The sequence below is a fragment of the Myxocyprinus asiaticus genome, chromosome 37 (genome assembly GCF_019703515.2).
Source record: "Myxocyprinus asiaticus isolate MX2 ecotype Aquarium Trade chromosome 37, UBuf_Myxa_2, whole genome shotgun sequence".
Lineage (NCBI taxonomy): Eukaryota > Metazoa > Chordata > Actinopteri > Cypriniformes > Catostomidae > Myxocyprinus > Myxocyprinus asiaticus.
In genome coordinates, this window is record NC_059380.1 from 25,513,218 (window position 1) to 25,531,786 (window position 18,569).

An 18,569-nucleotide genomic window follows, 5' to 3' on the forward strand; every position below is an offset into this window, starting at 1 on the left:
CAGTGACACAAGTTTCTCTCTTTTATTCTGGACTTGTAATGATGGTTTATTGGCAGCAAATCTTCCCCAGCAATGTCTAGTGGTTCTTGACTGGTGCAGATCTGTTCTACAGGTCTGTTCAGTGCTAAATGAAAATTTGCATTTAATTATAATAAAATGCAACTTACCTTTTAATCATGCATAGTTAAGCCTGTGTATCACTAGCCGATTTTTCCAATGATTGTCAGGTATTAGCTTGATGGCGGAGGGAGTCGACGTGCGTATTAGCGCCTGTCAGTGGGAGGTGTCAGTCACTTCACCATCAATTGAAAAAACCAACATCCGTTTTGTTTAAAATAATTGCTCTGTCACGGAGGCAGGGTCTTGTGTTCTCCTCAAGTTACCAGTGCGCTTCTTTAACTGACAAGACATCAAGCGGATCTGAATTTTTTTTTTTAATCGCTGCATATAATCACAAATGCTGATTGAAATCCGTAGTGATTCTGCCACCAAGTGGTTTTCCTGCCTTTTTTTCCTACACTAAAATCACACCAGAAAGCAGAGCCACAACGGTCTGTTTTTATTGAACAATTTATTTGTACTCACTTAAAGCTGCAAATGGACATACGTGCCTCGAAGGGATGAATACACAATCACGCACTTTCACAAGGACTTCACGATTGCATCGCTCTTTTGGATAGCAGCAGAACAGACACTGGTAGGATGGCTTTAGCAACTTTTTGACAGATAAAAACATGCCATTTCTTCACTCTTTCTGTGTATGTGTGTGCAAGTGTGCGGCGCAAGAGGGAGAGAGAAAGAGCTCCGTGACCACAAGAACAGGTACTTATCAGTGCAGAAATAATGCAAAAACAACTAATGACGGATAAAAGTAACCACAACGGACATTTTACAGTTTTGGTACATTTAAAAATGTAACCTTGTGAAAGCCAATAGAACCAAAATGCAACATTGTAACTATTTTGGCTCCTGTTTCTGAACAAATCAAGCAAGCGACAGGTCTTAAAAAATCCTCTAAATCACTCTATTGCAATTGTGATTTAACTCCTGTTATTTCAGCGAGCTCCACGATTCTCCCCGCTATCACTGTAAAATTAGCAAATCGATGCCCACGTGCAGTCTGTTCTAAAGGCCCAACGAGGTCCATACCAATTCTTTCAAAGGGTACCTCGATTAGTGGTAGAGGGCGCAATGGCTCTTTTGGGGTGGCCGGTGGATTCACCAACTGACATTCACGGCATGTGCACACCACCTGCGAATGCCCGGCCCAAAAAAACGGGCCATTATTCGGTTGAGTGTTTTTTCCTGTCCTAAATGGCCAGCCATCGGATTATGATGGGTCGCCTGGAAGAGAGCTTCCCGACGGCCCTTCGGTATTAATAACTGGGTTTTATTCTCTTTTGTTTGAGTGTCCTGCGTTACTCGATACAACCGATCTTTAATAATTGAAAAATATGTGTATGCGAGCGCGATGTTAGGCTGGAGCGGTTGACCATCAATTACTCTCACTTGGTCAAATGCATGTTTGAGGGATTCGTCACGTGACTGTTCTAGAGGGAAATCCCCTTCAGGAAATTCCCTGAGGGCGGGGACTTCCTCCCTTGTGTCATCTTGACACAGAGCAGACGTAGATGGCCCTGGCACTGCCTCTTCAGCCATAACATCGCACGTTACACACCGAGACATTATTTCACAGTTTCACAAATTTACCTTAATAAATACTTAAAATCAGACCAATTCATCCCCAAAATCAGCAGATGGGTGAGGCAGGAATTAACCACGGCCTCCACTCTGTTTTCTCCCCTGTATAGTATCTCAGTGGTAACCACCGGATATGTGTGAATATCCCTGTGCACACACTGCACCTTCACCTGGTTATTTGTGTCCAATGCCCCGTCTTGTAACAAGTGCTGGTGGATGGAGGTTTGGGAACAGCCAGAATCCACCAAAGCTTGATATGCATCCCCCTGGGTACTCACCGGTATCCGATACACCCCAGCTTGATCACTCCAACAGACCGGTCCAGGTTTCCCTACCACACCCATGGGATTGGGCTCGCCAACCTGAGAGGGATAGCGGAGAGAGAGAGAGTTTGCAGGGGGAAGAGATTTGGGCATGGTACCACCCTGTCTCCTGGGGGCAGGAATGGGATGAAAAGAGGATGGGCGGGGGTGGGGTTTGGGGGAAAGAGAAGAGAGAGAAAAAGTCTCTGCTTCTGGGTTCCCAGAAATGCCATCATATAGTCCTCTGCCAACTGGACCGCATCCTACAGCGATACCGGACGGTGAAGCTGGACCCACTTGGACATGCCACGAGGAAGCTGGGAGATGAACTACTCCAGTGTCACCAGATCTACAATGTCCTGGGTGCTGCTGGTCCCCTCAGCCAGCAACCATTTCCAGCAGGCATCTCGGAGCTGCTGCGCTAAGGCAAACGTGCGGCCGTGCCTTCCCAGTCTCAGGGAATAGAAGTGTTGGCGACTCTGTTCTGGACTACGACCGAGCCGTTGCATCATGGTTCTCTTTAGATCGGCGTATACGAGGAGGTTAGCAGTGGGGAGTTGTTGAGCCGCTAGTTGTGCTTCCCCGGAGAGCAATGGCACTGGTCAGGAGGCCATCTCCACACCTCGGCTGTCTTCTTGAACAGATCGAGGTAGGCCTCCGGATTGTCAGCAGGGCCCATTTTAACCAGGGTAACTGGTGAGATGTTTGGTGTGGGCTCTGGAGTCGCAGCCGCAGCCCCCTCGTGTGTGATCAGGCACCGAAACGCCTGCCGGTCTTCTGCTTGGGCCTGGAGCAGGAATTGAATATGCTGCTCCTGCTCCAGTCGCAGCTCGACGAGGGCCTGGTGTTGATTCCGTTGGATGCCGGCGAGGATCTGGATCACTTCGGCCAGTGGTGAAGACTCCATGACGACGTAAGTCTTTCCACAAATCCAGGATTTCGGCACCAGTGTAACACAAGCAAAGGTTCAGGTATGGAAGGAGGAGACAAGGGAGCAGTGGCATGCTTCAGGTAGGATTTTATTTTCTGCCTTCAGTATATTTAAGTGCAGCCTTCTTAGTGCTTTTCTTATTTCAGTCAGTTTAATGTAACAAAAACTCTCAGTTAACACACTTCTCAATCTTCAGCTTCACAATAAAACATTAAAACACACAGTAAGGCACGCCAGTTGCTGCACTCTCGTGTTGTTCTCTCTCAGCTCTCTGCCGTTTTTTTCGCTGCTTTTGAGGTCTCTCCCCACTCTCACTGTAACAAGAAACAGCTGTTAGAAGTCATGCCAACCAGCTTGACGAGCCACACCACTCCCTCTCTCCTGCAAACAGACACATGACCATGCCCCCATCACCACATGCTTCCATATTATTTGTTGTTGACATCAAAGGCTGTGCATCAAGTCAATTCATCTGTCACTTGGTAAAAGCTAGCTTAATCAGGTAGATGTCAACAAGGACAGGTTGTCTGATATGCCTTCATCCTCAAAAACCATAAATACAACTTTGCAATGAGGACCACAATGTGTTTTTCAGCCCTAGAGGCTAATTCACCATGTGTTCCCTCTGGAATTTAGAATGGGGTTTTAGAGTAACGGTTTTTGATTTATGAATAAATAAAGTCTGTGAACTTGCATACGTGCTTGACAAATGACAAAAATCTCTTCCAGGCTTTAGGAGTACACACTGAACAGCTCTATTTTGATTCTGTGTTGGGTCGCCATTTGATGTCCAGTGTAAAACCTGGGTCTTGTAGCAAAACCATTTGAGAACCACTGCATTTGGCTAAGCACACTTCCCTAAACTGATGTTAATATCTCTGTAAGGTGGGGTTTTGGCAGTCAGTTGCTTGGAACACAATTTGGAACTGTTGTGTTCTGATTCACACTTGGTCTGCGTAATACTGTTTAATCCTCAAAAGTGTCAAATTAATCAAATGAATTTCAAGTCATTTTACCCGATCTGTTCTCCTTGCTTAAATGATTTTACAGTTTTCTGTTCCTTGACATTCAGTATTGACTAGCTTGAGAGTCGCCTCACTCCTCAACAAGAATTAGTCACTGAATTACAATTATGTAAGGTAGGGTTCAGGAACCTATGGCTCACGAACCACATGTGGCTCTTTGTTAAAAATAAGTGGCTCACTGGGTGTCTCACCATTCACCAACACATGATCGTTTAAACTAGAGACAATTTTCCTGCAGAAAGTGTGGGTGCGATTGCATAGCTTGAAGTCAATGACACTGTTTTCATTTCCTTTCTCCCGAATTTGTCGTAAAGCCTACTTCTGGTGAACAAGGTTTGAAATTATGAGTATTTTGATGATGTACAAGCCACTGTGGAAGGCAATCTGTAAGACTTCTTGGAGAGATAAGAAATTAAACACAAATGCACGTTTGACGAAACGTGATTATATTTTGAAGAACAGATGAAAGAAAAGCCGCCGATGCGTGTCTGATTTAATTTGTGTGCGTAGTGAGCTCTGCTGTTCATGAGTGCAATGAAAGCGCTTCTCCAAGACACGCACATTCATAGAGTTCTGGGCCTCGTTTGCCAATAACTATTGATCTTAGCTGTTAAGAGCATTTTCTATGAGCGATTTTACAAATGTTTGTTATTTTTTTATGTGCGCCAGGGTGTGAAATAGCACCCGCCACCTGCAAAATGCGATGAGGCTCAATCCAGTTCACAAGCTCCTCGTCCAAATGCAGTTATTTCATGCGCGAGTAATTTTGCTCATCTACCCACAACAGGCGGGTGACCTGTAAGACGTCTCAGAGTGACACATGACAAGAAATGCTGTTAGTCACTAAGACATGCGCTTGAAGAAACGCACTTTATTATATTTAAAGAAAAGCCGTCATTGCTCGTGTCTGATTTGATTTTTGTTCAGAGGCGTGCAGCGGGAGCCTGTTTCGTGGAACAAGCGCATGTAAATAGTTATCACTCCTTTTTCTCTGTTTCATTCATCTGAAAACTGTTTGCAAGAATAATGTAATCTTTGAGAATGCTGCAAATTATCTCAGATCATCTCAGAAGGTGCTATGAGTTTAGTTTAGTGATTAAATCATAAAGTAACACAAGACACGTTCACCTTGATCCTAAAATTGACTTCTATTTTCTTTTCTTTAGGCAGCATTAACTGTATTACCAAACTGCAATACAAACACATTCGGTAAGAACACACATTTGGCTGCATTTTTTGGGAACACAAGGGAATTTATTAGGCTTATTTATTATGATGATTATTATAATTATCTTTGCATTTATAACTGTCTTTAGTTCTTAATTTGTAGGCTATTTGTAATTTTTCACCTGGTGTCCGTGACGGATGCTTGCATGATAGCAAGTTGGAGAGGGTAAATGTTTGCATTTGGGGAGGTGGTTATATATAAGATTTTTTGATCACTTCATTATTTTATTGCTTTGTCGTTTAGTTTAAAGTGCAATTTGAATTTAGAAATGTCCTTGGTTTAAATTTTTCGTGTTTCAATAAATAAATTTTATTTTTAAAGCAAAATCAATAAAGCAAAATTATTCACTGACCCTTGGCAGGGGGGTTGACCATATAATCGGATATCGCTATATTTTAAAGGCGATTATCGTTCATATATTTTTTACATATCTCCCAGCCCAAAAGGGAAGTTAAATTTTTCATGAACAATTGTAAAATGAAGTGATTTTATGGAGACCCGCATAAACACGTGTATTCAATTCCATATTGCAACGTTACCTATTATTATTTGCATATTTGTTTGTTTTTGTTTGAGTAGTCTGTGGGCAATATAAATATTTTATTTTATTGAAAAACTTTGTTTTTGAAAATAGTAAATTATTTGTTTGTGCTATGGCTCTTTCGAAAAAATGCATCAACCAAAAACTAAAAAATTGGCTCCTTAGTGAAAAAAGGTTCCCGACCCCTGATGTAAATGATAGTGTACAGTCAGCCGGTTGTTATCGCACAATAAACCCAGACAGGGTGATCAGGTCTCGTTAGGACATATAATATTGATTTGTGTTGAATTTGTAATTTGAGAAGAAATAAATTGCTGAACAGCTGAAAGTTCTGTTGGTGTTTTTTTTTTGTTTTTTTTGGGGAAAATGACCGTCTGACTAATCATTAATCAGCCTATTACAAGACTACCTGCCAAATAAACAAATAAATGGACATGAAACATTGATTTGTGCTGAAATTGTGTAATCATGTCAGAAGAAATAAATAGCTGAACAGCTGAAATCAACCTCCTGTTTGCGTTGAAGTTCTGTTGGTGTTTTTTTTTTTTTTTGTGAAAATGACCATCTGACTCCTCATTTTTCAGCCTTTCACATGACACCTTGACAAATGAACAAATAAATGGACATGAAACATTGATGTGAGTTGAAATTATTTTATTAGCTTACTTGTATAGATCGCATAGTGATCCGAGAAGCAGAAGAGACGATCGCAGTACCCGGATGAGTGGTCTGATATGTGGATGTGGGATTGTTACAGAACAATATCGGACCGCTGGATGGCGCCATTGACCAATCAAAATCGAGTATTCCAGAGAGCCGTGTAATAAATGCAATTATTACAACTTAGTTGCCCATTTCAGACTCTGGAGGGCATTCCTCTTGCTGTAGGCCATTTCATTTTCATTATATATAACATCTAGCATTATTGGAACTTCTGTGTCTCATGACCAAACGTCATGACACAAGAACCAATGAGATTTATTGTTATTAACATACCGCCATATTTGATTTGCTCACTATCCACCTTATTTTTCAATTCATGTAGGGTGCGGCCATTATCAACCTTTTAAGATTAGAATTTATACTGCTTTATATTGCAGCCTGGCCATATACGTCGTCATATTATCATCAATTATTATTATTTACATAAACACATTGGTTCGGAATGCACTGTTTATCACATTGTGCCATCATTTCATCACACACTGTTGTACAAGCAGAATGAATGAATGATCAAGCGTTGAAACGGACAGTCAGCTCCGTCGTCACGGCTACCACAAACTTTACACACAGGAGAGAAAAAGAGCAGAAAGCAGATGAGGGAAAAAAGCAGCTCAATTCAGCATGCACTTTTATTGCATCTTCTACTTTCATTGCACCAAAACTGCATCTTGTTTAATCTTGGCAAAATAATAAATGCATAATTCTCTCCTTTCTTGTCTGAAAACATTCTCTTTCTATACGGTGTATAGTAAATAGACAAGCAGATATTGCATTCAGAATGGCTTATGAAAAACAGTAAATAAATAAAGGCAACATCGGCGCTTGTGCAGGTACATATGAATGAAGGTTTACACAGAGACAAGAAACACTGCATTGTCACACTCTTGGTAAAGTAAGAAGCAGATTTTATTATCATAACTTTACAACAGTGCACAGCAATCAGTGTAAATAAATGCTGACGTTAGAAAATTATCCGACATTAAGATATTATTCTGCTGTACATCCTGTGGTTGTGTGATAGTTTATAAGCCCATATCACTATTTTCTGGTATGGTTATCCTAGTTATTTACAATGCGGTCAATGACAGTGGAATTTTGCCACAATTACCGGAAATGCAACCACTTGCTTCTGCATTGCAAAATAAGGTGGATATACTGTAGATCAATGATTAAAGGAATAGTTCACCCAAAAATTTTAATTTGCTGATAATTTACTCACCCTCGGTCCATCCAAGATGTATCTGAGTTTCTTTCTTCATCAAAACAGAATTTAAGATTTTTAGGATTTCATTTCAGGCCTCCAACTTTAAACAATGCAAGTGAATGTCCTCCATTTTTTGACGGTCCAAAGTGCATATTTAGGGTGCATCAAAATAATCCACACGACTCCAGTCGACAAATAAAGTTCTTCTGAACCTAAACGATTGATTATTTTTAGAAACATCTTTCATCAAATCAATCATTTTTAGCTAACCAAAGTCCATAAGGATTTTTTCCCCCCACAACTGCAAATGGTGGGTGAATAAAAAAAAAGATTAAATGGCCATTCATATTTCTTACCAGCCATGAAACTGCATTTTGCATTATTTTTATTAAAATATTTTTTGGCCCTATGAAAATCATTTTTATATTTAACTGTGCAGGTCGTGTCACTCACAGTATCATATAAGAGATGAGCAGTGACATGTTTTCTGTAGTAGATGTTTGTATGATTTCAGTTGCTTACTGTACATCAATGATCAGACTATCATTCTTAAAATTTGACTTCCTAATAAAGTTTCTGGATTTACTTGCCAAAGCCAATTTTACTGGCATTTGGGGCTTGGCAAGTGTTAATGTCCTATTTCTAACACTTCTACAGGTGTCGAATGCCACTGGGCTGTCCAATGATCTTACCTTACACAGGAGTGGCAGTAAAACCCTCAGCCAGCCAACCCAGAACTTCACTGAACCCAGTGTGGAATCTCCATCCTATACTCAACAGCAGCACCCTAAACAGACTGCAGTGGATAGCATTCCAGCTGCACTGGCCAGCACCCTAGAGCACATTGTAGGACAATTGGATGTGCTCACTCAGGTAAGACAACACAAAATATTAGTGTATTTCTATTTACTTTGAGTGCGCACAAATTTCTCAATGTTAGTTCAACTAACAGCTAACTGCACTCATGCAACATATGCATTGAGATATTGTATTCAAAGTCTTCTGAGGGCACACGAAAATTATGAAGGTAATTTTTTAGTGAAAATCTTGACATATGTTGCACTTTCATGAGCGCTATGAGAGAAGTTCGAGTGGCTCATGTGTTACATGTGTCACGTGTACAAAACAATGCAAGTCCTCACATGGACACAAAGACTTTAGGGGTCCTTTTTAAGCTTTAAAATGAGGCACTATCCACTGCCATTGTATTGAATAGACTGTCTGTTATATTAATTAAAACATCTCCTTTTGTGTTAAGCGTAAGTACGAAGATAGAAAGTCATACAGGTTTGAAACGACATGAGGGTGAGCAAACAATTATGACATTTAACCTATGAATTTTCATTTTTGGGTGAACTATTCCAATAATAGATATTGTATTTACATGTTCTGCACAATGTAAGACAGGGATGGTTACATTTCATTTTAATTTCAAGGGGAAAGTGGTTAATTTAGTACTGACTGCATTTTGTGGTTCCGTCCCTGGTTTTCCACATTTTTTAAATCGTAAGGCCCTAGAACAGTGTTTAATGCCTATTTTTCACATTTTTTAAAAAGTTCATGACACTTTAAGGGTTTGTTTTCGATTGACTGCCATGCTTAAACATGCAAACACAATAGAATGGATATAAAAGCATATACATAGAATTTAAATTTTTGCTGCATACTAAAGATTACGTTTGGGGGGGCCTGGGTAGCTCAGCGAGTATTGACGCTTACTACCACCCCTGGAGTCGCGAGTTCGAATCCAGGGCATGCTGAATGACTCCAGCCAGGTCTCCTAAGCAACCAAATTGGCCTGGTTGCTCGTGAGGGTAGAGTAACATGGGGTAACCTCCTCGTGGTCGCTATAATGTGGTTCGCTCTCGGTGGGGCACGTGGTGAGTTGGGCGTGGAGGCCGCGGAGAATAGCGTGAAGTCTCCACACGCGCTGTCTCCACGGTAATGCGCTCAACAACATAAGATGCGCGGATTGACGGTCTCAGACACGGAGGCAGTTGAGATTTGTTCTCTGCCACCCTGATTGAGGTGAGTCACTACGCCACCACGAGGACTTAGAGCGCCTTGAGAATTGGGCATTCCAAATTAGGGGAGAAAAAAGAAAAGAAAAAAAAGATTACGTTTGGTGAACTTTTGACATAGCAAAGGGAATTTGTACAGCGAAAAGATGTTTGACCAAAAGAGGACTTAAGCTTCACAGATTGACTTCTTGGTTGAAAATCAGACTGGGGGAAACTCTTTGGCTGTTTTGCATCATTCTGCTCTATATAATACAAGTTTAACCTTAAAAAGAGCAAGCATATAAAGGAACCTCTAAAAATGTATTAATTGCTGTTTTCCAACACATTAGGACCAACATAATACATTTCCTTTTTTTCATGAAAATATTGCTTTTATTTTCAGTTGTATAGCTTGTAGAAATCATGAAAATATCATTGAAATGATAGGAGCATTTGCCTCGAGGTCAGCTGCCTTCTCAAAAAATACTGCCTTTTTACTTTTAGCTAAAGATTGTGAGTTGATGCCAGACATCATATGCAAAGTCGCATTTCCTCAGTATAAACAGGGACCCCTTTTCAGTATTTTTCACAAAAATGTGACCAACTCACTCAGTACCCCTCTCCCCAGCCTCTTAAATGTTTGTATCCCCCAGGATACAAAACCTTTTAGGGTTAAAATAAAACAAATGTTGGTTGTTATGGTCAGTTTTATTCAGGGTTTAATTTACCTCTTGTTATTTTCACATCACAGTGTAACAATGCCTTTACACTCTGAGTTTAGGGATGTGACCTAGTGGTTAGTACATATGCTACAGATATGATAAGCAGTGGTGCTCGTGTGGGAGACAAAGGTTCAAATACGGCCTGCATTGTGTCCCATTTCTATTTCCTCTTTCTCCTCAAGAATTTTCTGTCTCCTTTCTACTGTCTCCATCAATAAAAAGTGGTTAAATGTCCCAAAATAGTAAAAACGAACAAACAAACATACCATATTATGATTGAAATTCCTTACAATTCCCAGCTCACTCTTTATCTTGAGCAGTCTGTTAGTCCTGGCTCTCTCTTGAGTGATGTGATGCTTTGTGTCCCACTATAAAGACTCTTGTGTAAGTTTGGTCGCAGCTATCAGTATCTGCATTATTCATGCTTGTTAATTTCCATAAAACATAAAGACGATGACAGTAGCATCAGATTAGCCTAATTGTTTTAGCTTTGCATCTAGTGAGGGCCATGGTAAATGACTGTACTTGTTATGTGCCATTGCCTACTGACTGTAATTTTTTAAGGGCACAGTATGGCACAGTTACTGTATTGTGAGGAGCTGTGGCTAATTTTAAAAGCCTATTTGAACTAGCATACGGAGGTATGTACTTAAAAAAATTAGTTTTTATGCTGTTGAAATTTCTTGGTATTCCTAAAGGTCTATTCAGTGTTTTTAAATATTACGGTTCAGTTTGTGTTACCTAAAGTTTAAAGGAATAGTTCGCCCAATAGTTCCATAGAACACAAATGGTGAAATTTTTAATATCTTGGCCAGGGGGCCTGGGTAGCTCAGCAATTAAAGACAAGTTTGAATCCAGGGCGTGCTGAGTGACTCCAGTCATGCTTCCTAAGCAACCAATTGGCCCGGTTGCTAGGGTGGATAGAGTCACGTTGGGTTAATCTCCTCGTGGTCGCTATAATGTAGTTCTCGCACTCAGTGGGGCGCGTGGTGAGTTGTGTGGGGATGCCGCAGAGAATAGCGTAAGCCTTCACATGCACTAGTTCTCCACGGTAACGTGCTCAACAAGCCATGTGAAAAGAAGCGGAGGCAACTGAGATTCGTCCTCCGTCACCCGGATTGAGGTGAGTCACTATGCCATCATGAGGACTTAAAGCGCATTGGAAATTGGGCATGCCAAATTGGGGAGAAAAGGGGAGGAAAAAAAATAATATCTTGGCCATCTCTTCCATGTAAATAAAGTGAAAGGGGTCTTGGGCTGTCAACTCTAAAATGACAAATGTCTAAAATGTCTTCACCTCCCAGAATTTCTAAAATGGACTACAAAATTCATGCTACAAACATGCGACAAAAATGGCACGTCAACAACATTTGTCTATACTTTATTTTTTTTTTTTTTTTTTTTTTTGGAGACAAAGCAGTGTTTATTATATATTTTAGTACATTTTGTTTTGGAGGAAGTGAAAATGTTGGCAGGACAAGGAGAAATCTTAACTACTGCAGCAGAAGAAAAATCTGCTTGTTGAGCCCTGACATACAGTATACAAACCATTTCATTTCCATTTAAAGTTTTCTCATCGGCGATTATGTAGACTAGGGAAAGAGTATTTGATTCAAATCAAATCTGTCTCCTACAAGTTCAACACATTGTAAATGATAGCCTGGCTGCTCTTTTCCTGATTATTTAGCCTGAGCCACTCCTTATGGACTAATAGTGTTGTTGGGTTCATCAGCTCACTGTACAGAAAATGAGAGTAATAATCTGCTTTGAGATAGGGCTAACTATAATGTTTCTTCTCCATTTTTCAGTGCTAATTTGTAAAGCTATGGTCATAACCACTAGGAAAGTGCATCACTCATATGCTCAGGACATTAAAGTTTAATGTACCCATAACAATGGAAAATAATTACAGTCTGATTAAAACAATGGTCAGTGCTGTCCTATAGTCCTACTGTTCATCAGAATGGATATGATTATTACTTCAGAATTTGAGTGTGCATACAGTTTGGCTTACATTTTTTGTTTATTTGTGGGGAGAAGGCACAGTTCTGTTTGTTTTATTAAGTTGAATCAAGTTATTAGCAAACACAGCCCTGCTGAGCTTAAGAGCAGTTTTACATTTTAAAGAGTTATGTAGAAGGAAGATTTTTTACAGTTGCATTCAACTTCCATCTTAAAAAAGAACTATTTATAGCTGAAGTGTGTAAATTTGTAATGCCAATACTTTCTCCTATCACAGCGTATTATGCAATCAACTATATAAGTAAGCCATTTTTCCCCAAAATGTGAAAACACTGTAACTATGGTGCCATCAAATCATTGCTTACCTTTTTTTGTTTGAGTATCCTGGTCAGTCTGAGATACGGGTGGAGTGTTTGGGGAAGCCTGTTTAAAAATAATCTTTGCAATTGATATAATTATTTTGTGGGGAGTTCAATCAATGGAAACATTGCTTGACAGACAGTTATGTCATGTCCCTTTTTGGTATCATTGCTCGTATCATGAAAGTTACCATGTTTCCAGCTTTACATGGTCATTACATAAGTTGAAAGATATGATGTGAAAGATACAAAGTTGATGTATATAGCTTTGCACAGACAATTGTAATTCTATCACATTAGTCACAAGTTAACACACAGGCTCTGATTTACTAAAGGTTTGTGTGTATAAAAACGTGCAAACTTGAAAGCACGCTCAAAAAAGGTCAGTTCTGAGGATTGTGTGTTTCAGATCGCAAAATAGCATTTTTGTTTTTACATTTTTGCGCATTTCATTGAAATGAATATGCAATTTAAAGGCGTGCCTCCAGTCTGCAAAATATAGGTTGCGTCAATGTAAATGAATCAAATTGTACCCACAAAGTGATTTATCAAGCCTGAAAGTTATTTCAGAAGTGGAAACTGCGAGAGCAAATTAATACAAATGAAAGGCAGGTATTAATCTGATTTGTGCTTTGCATCCTGCTGTCATTGCAGCAAACCAGAGACTTAAGATCGTAGAATACATAGAATTACTATTGATTAAACACATCAATGTTATTTGTAATTACTTCTCATGAAAAAACTGTTATTTGGATATTTTAGAACTTGAAATCATAACTGATAACATACGGATGATCATACAACTCTTATAACTCTGATAAAAATAGCCTACTAACAATTTATGCCAAAAGATGTAGTATTTCAATGTTTTAAACGCTGTTTTTAACTGACGAAATATTGTGAAATATTTTAATTGGTGGTTCTCTCCAGTGCTCAATCGAAGCAGGCCGGCTGGTACACACCAGGATGGCGAATATGTGTCTTCGAGCAGTGTGCGCCGGCTCTCTCGTTTGCAGCCTCCCGTGTCTTTCTCGAGCATAACCTTAACATGTTCGAGGTATTTGTGGTTTGAAATTCAGATTTTGTTTTTGTACATCAGTGGTGCAGTGGCTTAACGTGTACATAATATTGTATTTTCTTCTTTGTGAATTATGTTTTCAGGTGATTTCCTCTGCTCCGCAATCGGTCTGAAACATTTCAAGAGAAGAATGTGATAAACAGGTTTTCTCATTAACTACTCTCACTAATTAGCAGGAATTTTATGATATTATTGTATAATCATAGAAATAATTATATTTATGAATAAATGCAATATTATATTGAAAAAAATAAATAAAATGATATTATTTAGTGAAACTGGACTGACTGGAAATAAGTGTGCTTTTGGTCCGAGTGACACGCAAAAGCCTCCTTTTGGAGGGTGTGTCCAACATATTTGCACGTGTAGCTATTTGCACAGTTTTTCAAAGTAAACACCCGCAATACGGCCACAACGCGCATATGCAATTTGATAGATTGCACAAGCAAATCAGCACCAGTTATTTGGGGCCATAATTTTTAAGTGTTGTGGCTGTACTTTTGAAATGTCTTGGCCCATAGAATTTAATTGTAAATGTGTTTTGCTTGTTTTTACTGTGGGGCAAGTCTTTTTTTTTTTTTTTTCCTTAGGTAATTGAAGGCTTCCAACAGATGCTGTTGATAAAGCTTAACTTGTATTGAACAAAAAAATCAAATAAAATCTTCAAAACAATTGATGCAAAGTTGCTAAATTATGAATGTTTAAGAAATACTGTATGTAAGCATTTAGAAATGACTAAATATGGTGTTATTTAATCTAAGAAGCCATTGTATGTCAATTGTATCTCTTTTTAAAGTAATTTAAATGGCATAATGGGGAAGGGTAATATATTCTGACCACTAGAGATTTGACTGTAAGAGGTTATCATTTTACATGACTGGCAAAAGTAAAGGCTAATGCTTTGAGCTCCTAAGATCAGCATTTCCACCTGACCTGCCCCTATTCTCAGTTGTTTAAGTGTAATGTCACCTCATGATCAGTTTACTGTCATAGCTGCATGATAATAGATGTAGGTAAGATGTCTTTATGCTGCTGCTACGAGTAACAGCTGGTTTTCATTGTGAACACCACTTTCTGTTCTAATGCTGTTCCTCTGGCATGTGGAAAACACTCTAGCCTTAAAGGGGGCTTTTCATCATCTGGGAGCATTTATCCATATTCCAGATACACATTCTGCATGCAAGGAATGCTAACCTTTACCTTCATGCAAACATTGCCATCTGCCTTGGCCTACAGTTCCACTGAAGGTGGTAAAACAAGTCTGTTTCCTGTTCACTCAACCTTGATCCGTAACGAATAACCTCTTGATCCAGTTAAGCCGGCGTCTCACTAGCCAACACCAAACAACTCAATTTTGGCCAAGGGTGTCACACCTACTGTTTGCTGAGATCTCGCTCTCTTTAGTCAGAAGAATGGAGTTGAGGTGACAGACATACTGACACTGACTTTCTCCCTGAATCGCTGTCATATGGAGCTAGCTGAAATAACAACAGGTGTACCACATGAACATAAACAATTGTAAGAGTCTGAATTAGGATATCCTTTCTGGGATTGCCATCAAAAGCATATATCCATTTGCATCTTTCATTGAGAAATTATGTTTTATTAACAGATTGTTCTGCCTCCATTTTCTGATTTTAAGTGTTGGAGAACCCCGCTATCATCATGGATTACTATCAGAATTTGTGATGTGGCTGAGTGTGTTCGTTGATTAAAATGTTCAGATCAGAGCATAATGTCTTATCGGTTTTTCAGTGTGAGAACAAGATCATTGGTCACTTGACGAGATGACAAGAACCTACTAAAAGAACCTACTCATTTTTTATTTATTTAATTTTTTCAAATTCAATGGAAGAGCTTTTTCAGTTGTTGGAGCCATTAACTCAGCAGGGCGCTTATGACTGAAAATCGGAGGAAAAATCGGCTAGTGTGACGCTGGCTTTAGGCGACAAAAGCTGCGGTCTGATTCAACAAAACATAACTAGAGAGGAAGCCTATGTATCATCATTCACTGCTGTTTATGAATTTTTATTTCCTATTTAATGAAAATGTCAACATTTTATTCATATCAATTAACAAGTTCATTAAAAGCCTACAGGTGTTTTAAAGACTGTCTAGATTATTAACTGTGTGATCTTGGTTTCAATCAGACCATCACAAACCATCCTGTGCATATTAGAACCATGTATAGATCATGTTTTTACCTTAATACTAAAGCTACTAAACTTAATACATACTCTTTTAATAATTTTGAATTTGACAAAAGTACAAAGGTCCCAATTCGGCAGCAACAATAATATGATTAAAGATAACGTTACAACAGCTTTCAATGTAGTTCATCGGAACTACTTTTTAAAAACTTTTAAAAAGTCAGATTTTCTCAGAAAGGACAAATTAAGAGCTTTTCCACAATTGGGCTGCTTCCAGTAGCATTTCCACTTGAGCATGGTTCGATATGGTTCAAACAAACAGTTCCAGTCCCAGATTTCTCAGCATGGATAGCTAACTGTACTTTTTTTTTTTTTTTTTTTGGCAAAATCTTTTCAACATGTATCTGGACTTTAAAGGATTCGGATCTCTTTTTTTTGTTAAATTTAGTTGTAAGATGTCAGCTTACTTTTCATTCACACAGTTATTTTTTGGAACCCATTCAACTTAAATATTATTATAATTTGTAAACAAATGATAATAATAATAATATATTATAATAGTAATATATAGTAATATATCTCAATCGTGCACCTTTTGTCACGGATCCACTGGTCTCTCTCTCTCTCTCCTCCTCACTGCCGTCGCAGCGCTCACTCTCCCCTGAGTTCTGATTACACTCACCTGCATATCATTAGTGGCTAATCAAGGACTGCATATATACCCCGCTTTCACACACACTCTTTGTCTGTTCTCATCGATAGCATATCTGAGACTCCACACCTTTCTACTATGTCAAACATACCTGTGTCTTCATTATTGCCTGCAAGTTTCATAAGACTGTTGTGAGTTATCTGTTCATCGTTTCTACAGGATATTACTCACCTGGGGCTGGTTGCACCAGCTATACGTACCTTACAACTTAGCCTAATTGTGGCGTAAATGGGCGCTAAGTCACAATTTACGCACTACTAAATATTTTAGGGTTGCACCATTAAACTTAGGTAGAACATAACCCTACGTATAAACTAAATATTTATGGAAGCCTCCGACCAGGAGTAACGGATGGAATAAAAAAGCAGACTCATTTAAAGACATCAATGAGCTCATGTTTTGGTTGACAGGCTTCAGTCCTTTCGACATATATGATGTTGGCATTTACATTTACGGGAGAAAACATTGTAGCGAATTTGGTAGTATAAATGTACACAGGATGGGTTAAAGTGCCCACGTAGCTCCACCATTATATGTAGGGAAACAGTATGTGTGAGCTAGGAATTAAATTAAACTGTCCTTATTCTACATTATTATGTAAGGAAATTTATAATGGAATTAGTCGCGTTCAACAGCCATTATAAATTAGATAAATGACAAATAACTCGATTATTTGTCTGAATAAAATTCTCCACGTCTCGTTGTATCTGCTCACAATTTCTATTGTAAGGAATTAGCTTTAATAAGGGAATTATGATTAATTCTCTTATTGGAGTAATATTATTCTCATGGCTTATTGAAAATAATAATACACATATTTAGGTACAGCTTTGAAGCTGTGAGATTATTTATCAAAATATACCACCGTCCTATTATATTTAAAAGGGAAATATGAATAATTAATCATAACTCGTTACAATTAATTATAAATATTTAGATCAGTTAATAGAATTAACTTGATGTAGCTGAATTATCATTACAATCAGTTAATCTGTTTGTCCAGCGAACACTCAGTATTGATCGTCTATCAATTCTCAGAAAGGATATTTTTCGTGGCCACAGAAAAATAACTTTCTTAGCATGTAGATGTTATCAAATCGTTAAATTGACGTTGATTTACAAGCAGACCAGAATCAACTCGCAAGAATGTACACAAAAGCTTCATTTAACTAAATCACGAACACATAACTAATCTAAACAAACACATCACGTATGGGAAATGGAAAAGTGAAAGAAACCGGAACAGAACAGGGGAATGAAGCTATGAAAAGAGTAATTTAACCATCTGAAAGAACCATCAAGTTCAAGTGGTTTTTTTATTGTCGTTCAACCATATACATTTAGTACATTACACAGTGAAACGAGACAACGTTCCTCCAGGACCATGGTGCTACATAAAACAAAATAGGACAAATACAGAACCACATTAGACTACACAGACTGAATAAGACCTACATATTCCTACATAAAGTGCACGTGCAAACATGTGCAAAAAGTACAGGACAGTACAATAATTACTAAAAAGGAAACAGGACAATAGGCACAGTAAGAGACAGTGAGAGAGTTCAGCACCGACAAGTACACAGTGCAAAAAGATGACACTTTCTAAAAATGCTGAATGTAAACATAACATACTATGAAATAGTGTTCTATGGACATAGCAGTTAATGAGGTAGCAGCCAGGTATAAAGTGACAATGAATTAAGTGCAACTCTGGACATGTGCAAACGTTGGATGGTGTACAGGTGTGTGTGTGTGTGTGTGTGTGTCAGTCCAGTCTCTGAGTATTGAGGAGTCTGATGGCTTGGGGGAAGAAGCTGTTACACAGTCTGGCTGTGAGGACCTGAATGCTTCGGTACCTCTTGCCAGACGGCAGGAGGGTGAAGAGTTTGTGTGAGGGGTGTGTGGGGTCATCCACAATGCTGGTTGCT

The 18,569-nt window shown here is 38.9% G+C and overlaps 1 protein-coding gene across 2 annotated transcripts in view; it reads left to right on the forward strand.

The window, feature by feature from the left end:
- LOC127428176 (POC1 centriolar protein homolog A-like) overlaps nt 1–18,569 on the forward strand; it is a 134,543-nt gene that overhangs the window by 90,197 nt on the left and 25,777 nt on the right. For both annotated transcript variants that reach the window (XM_051676344.1, XM_051676343.1), the window contains one exon: nt 8,313–8,528. In XM_051676344.1, coding sequence (XP_051532304.1) covers nt 8,313–8,528 — 216 coding nt within the window. The remainder of the gene's footprint in view (nt 1–8,312; nt 8,529–18,569) is intronic.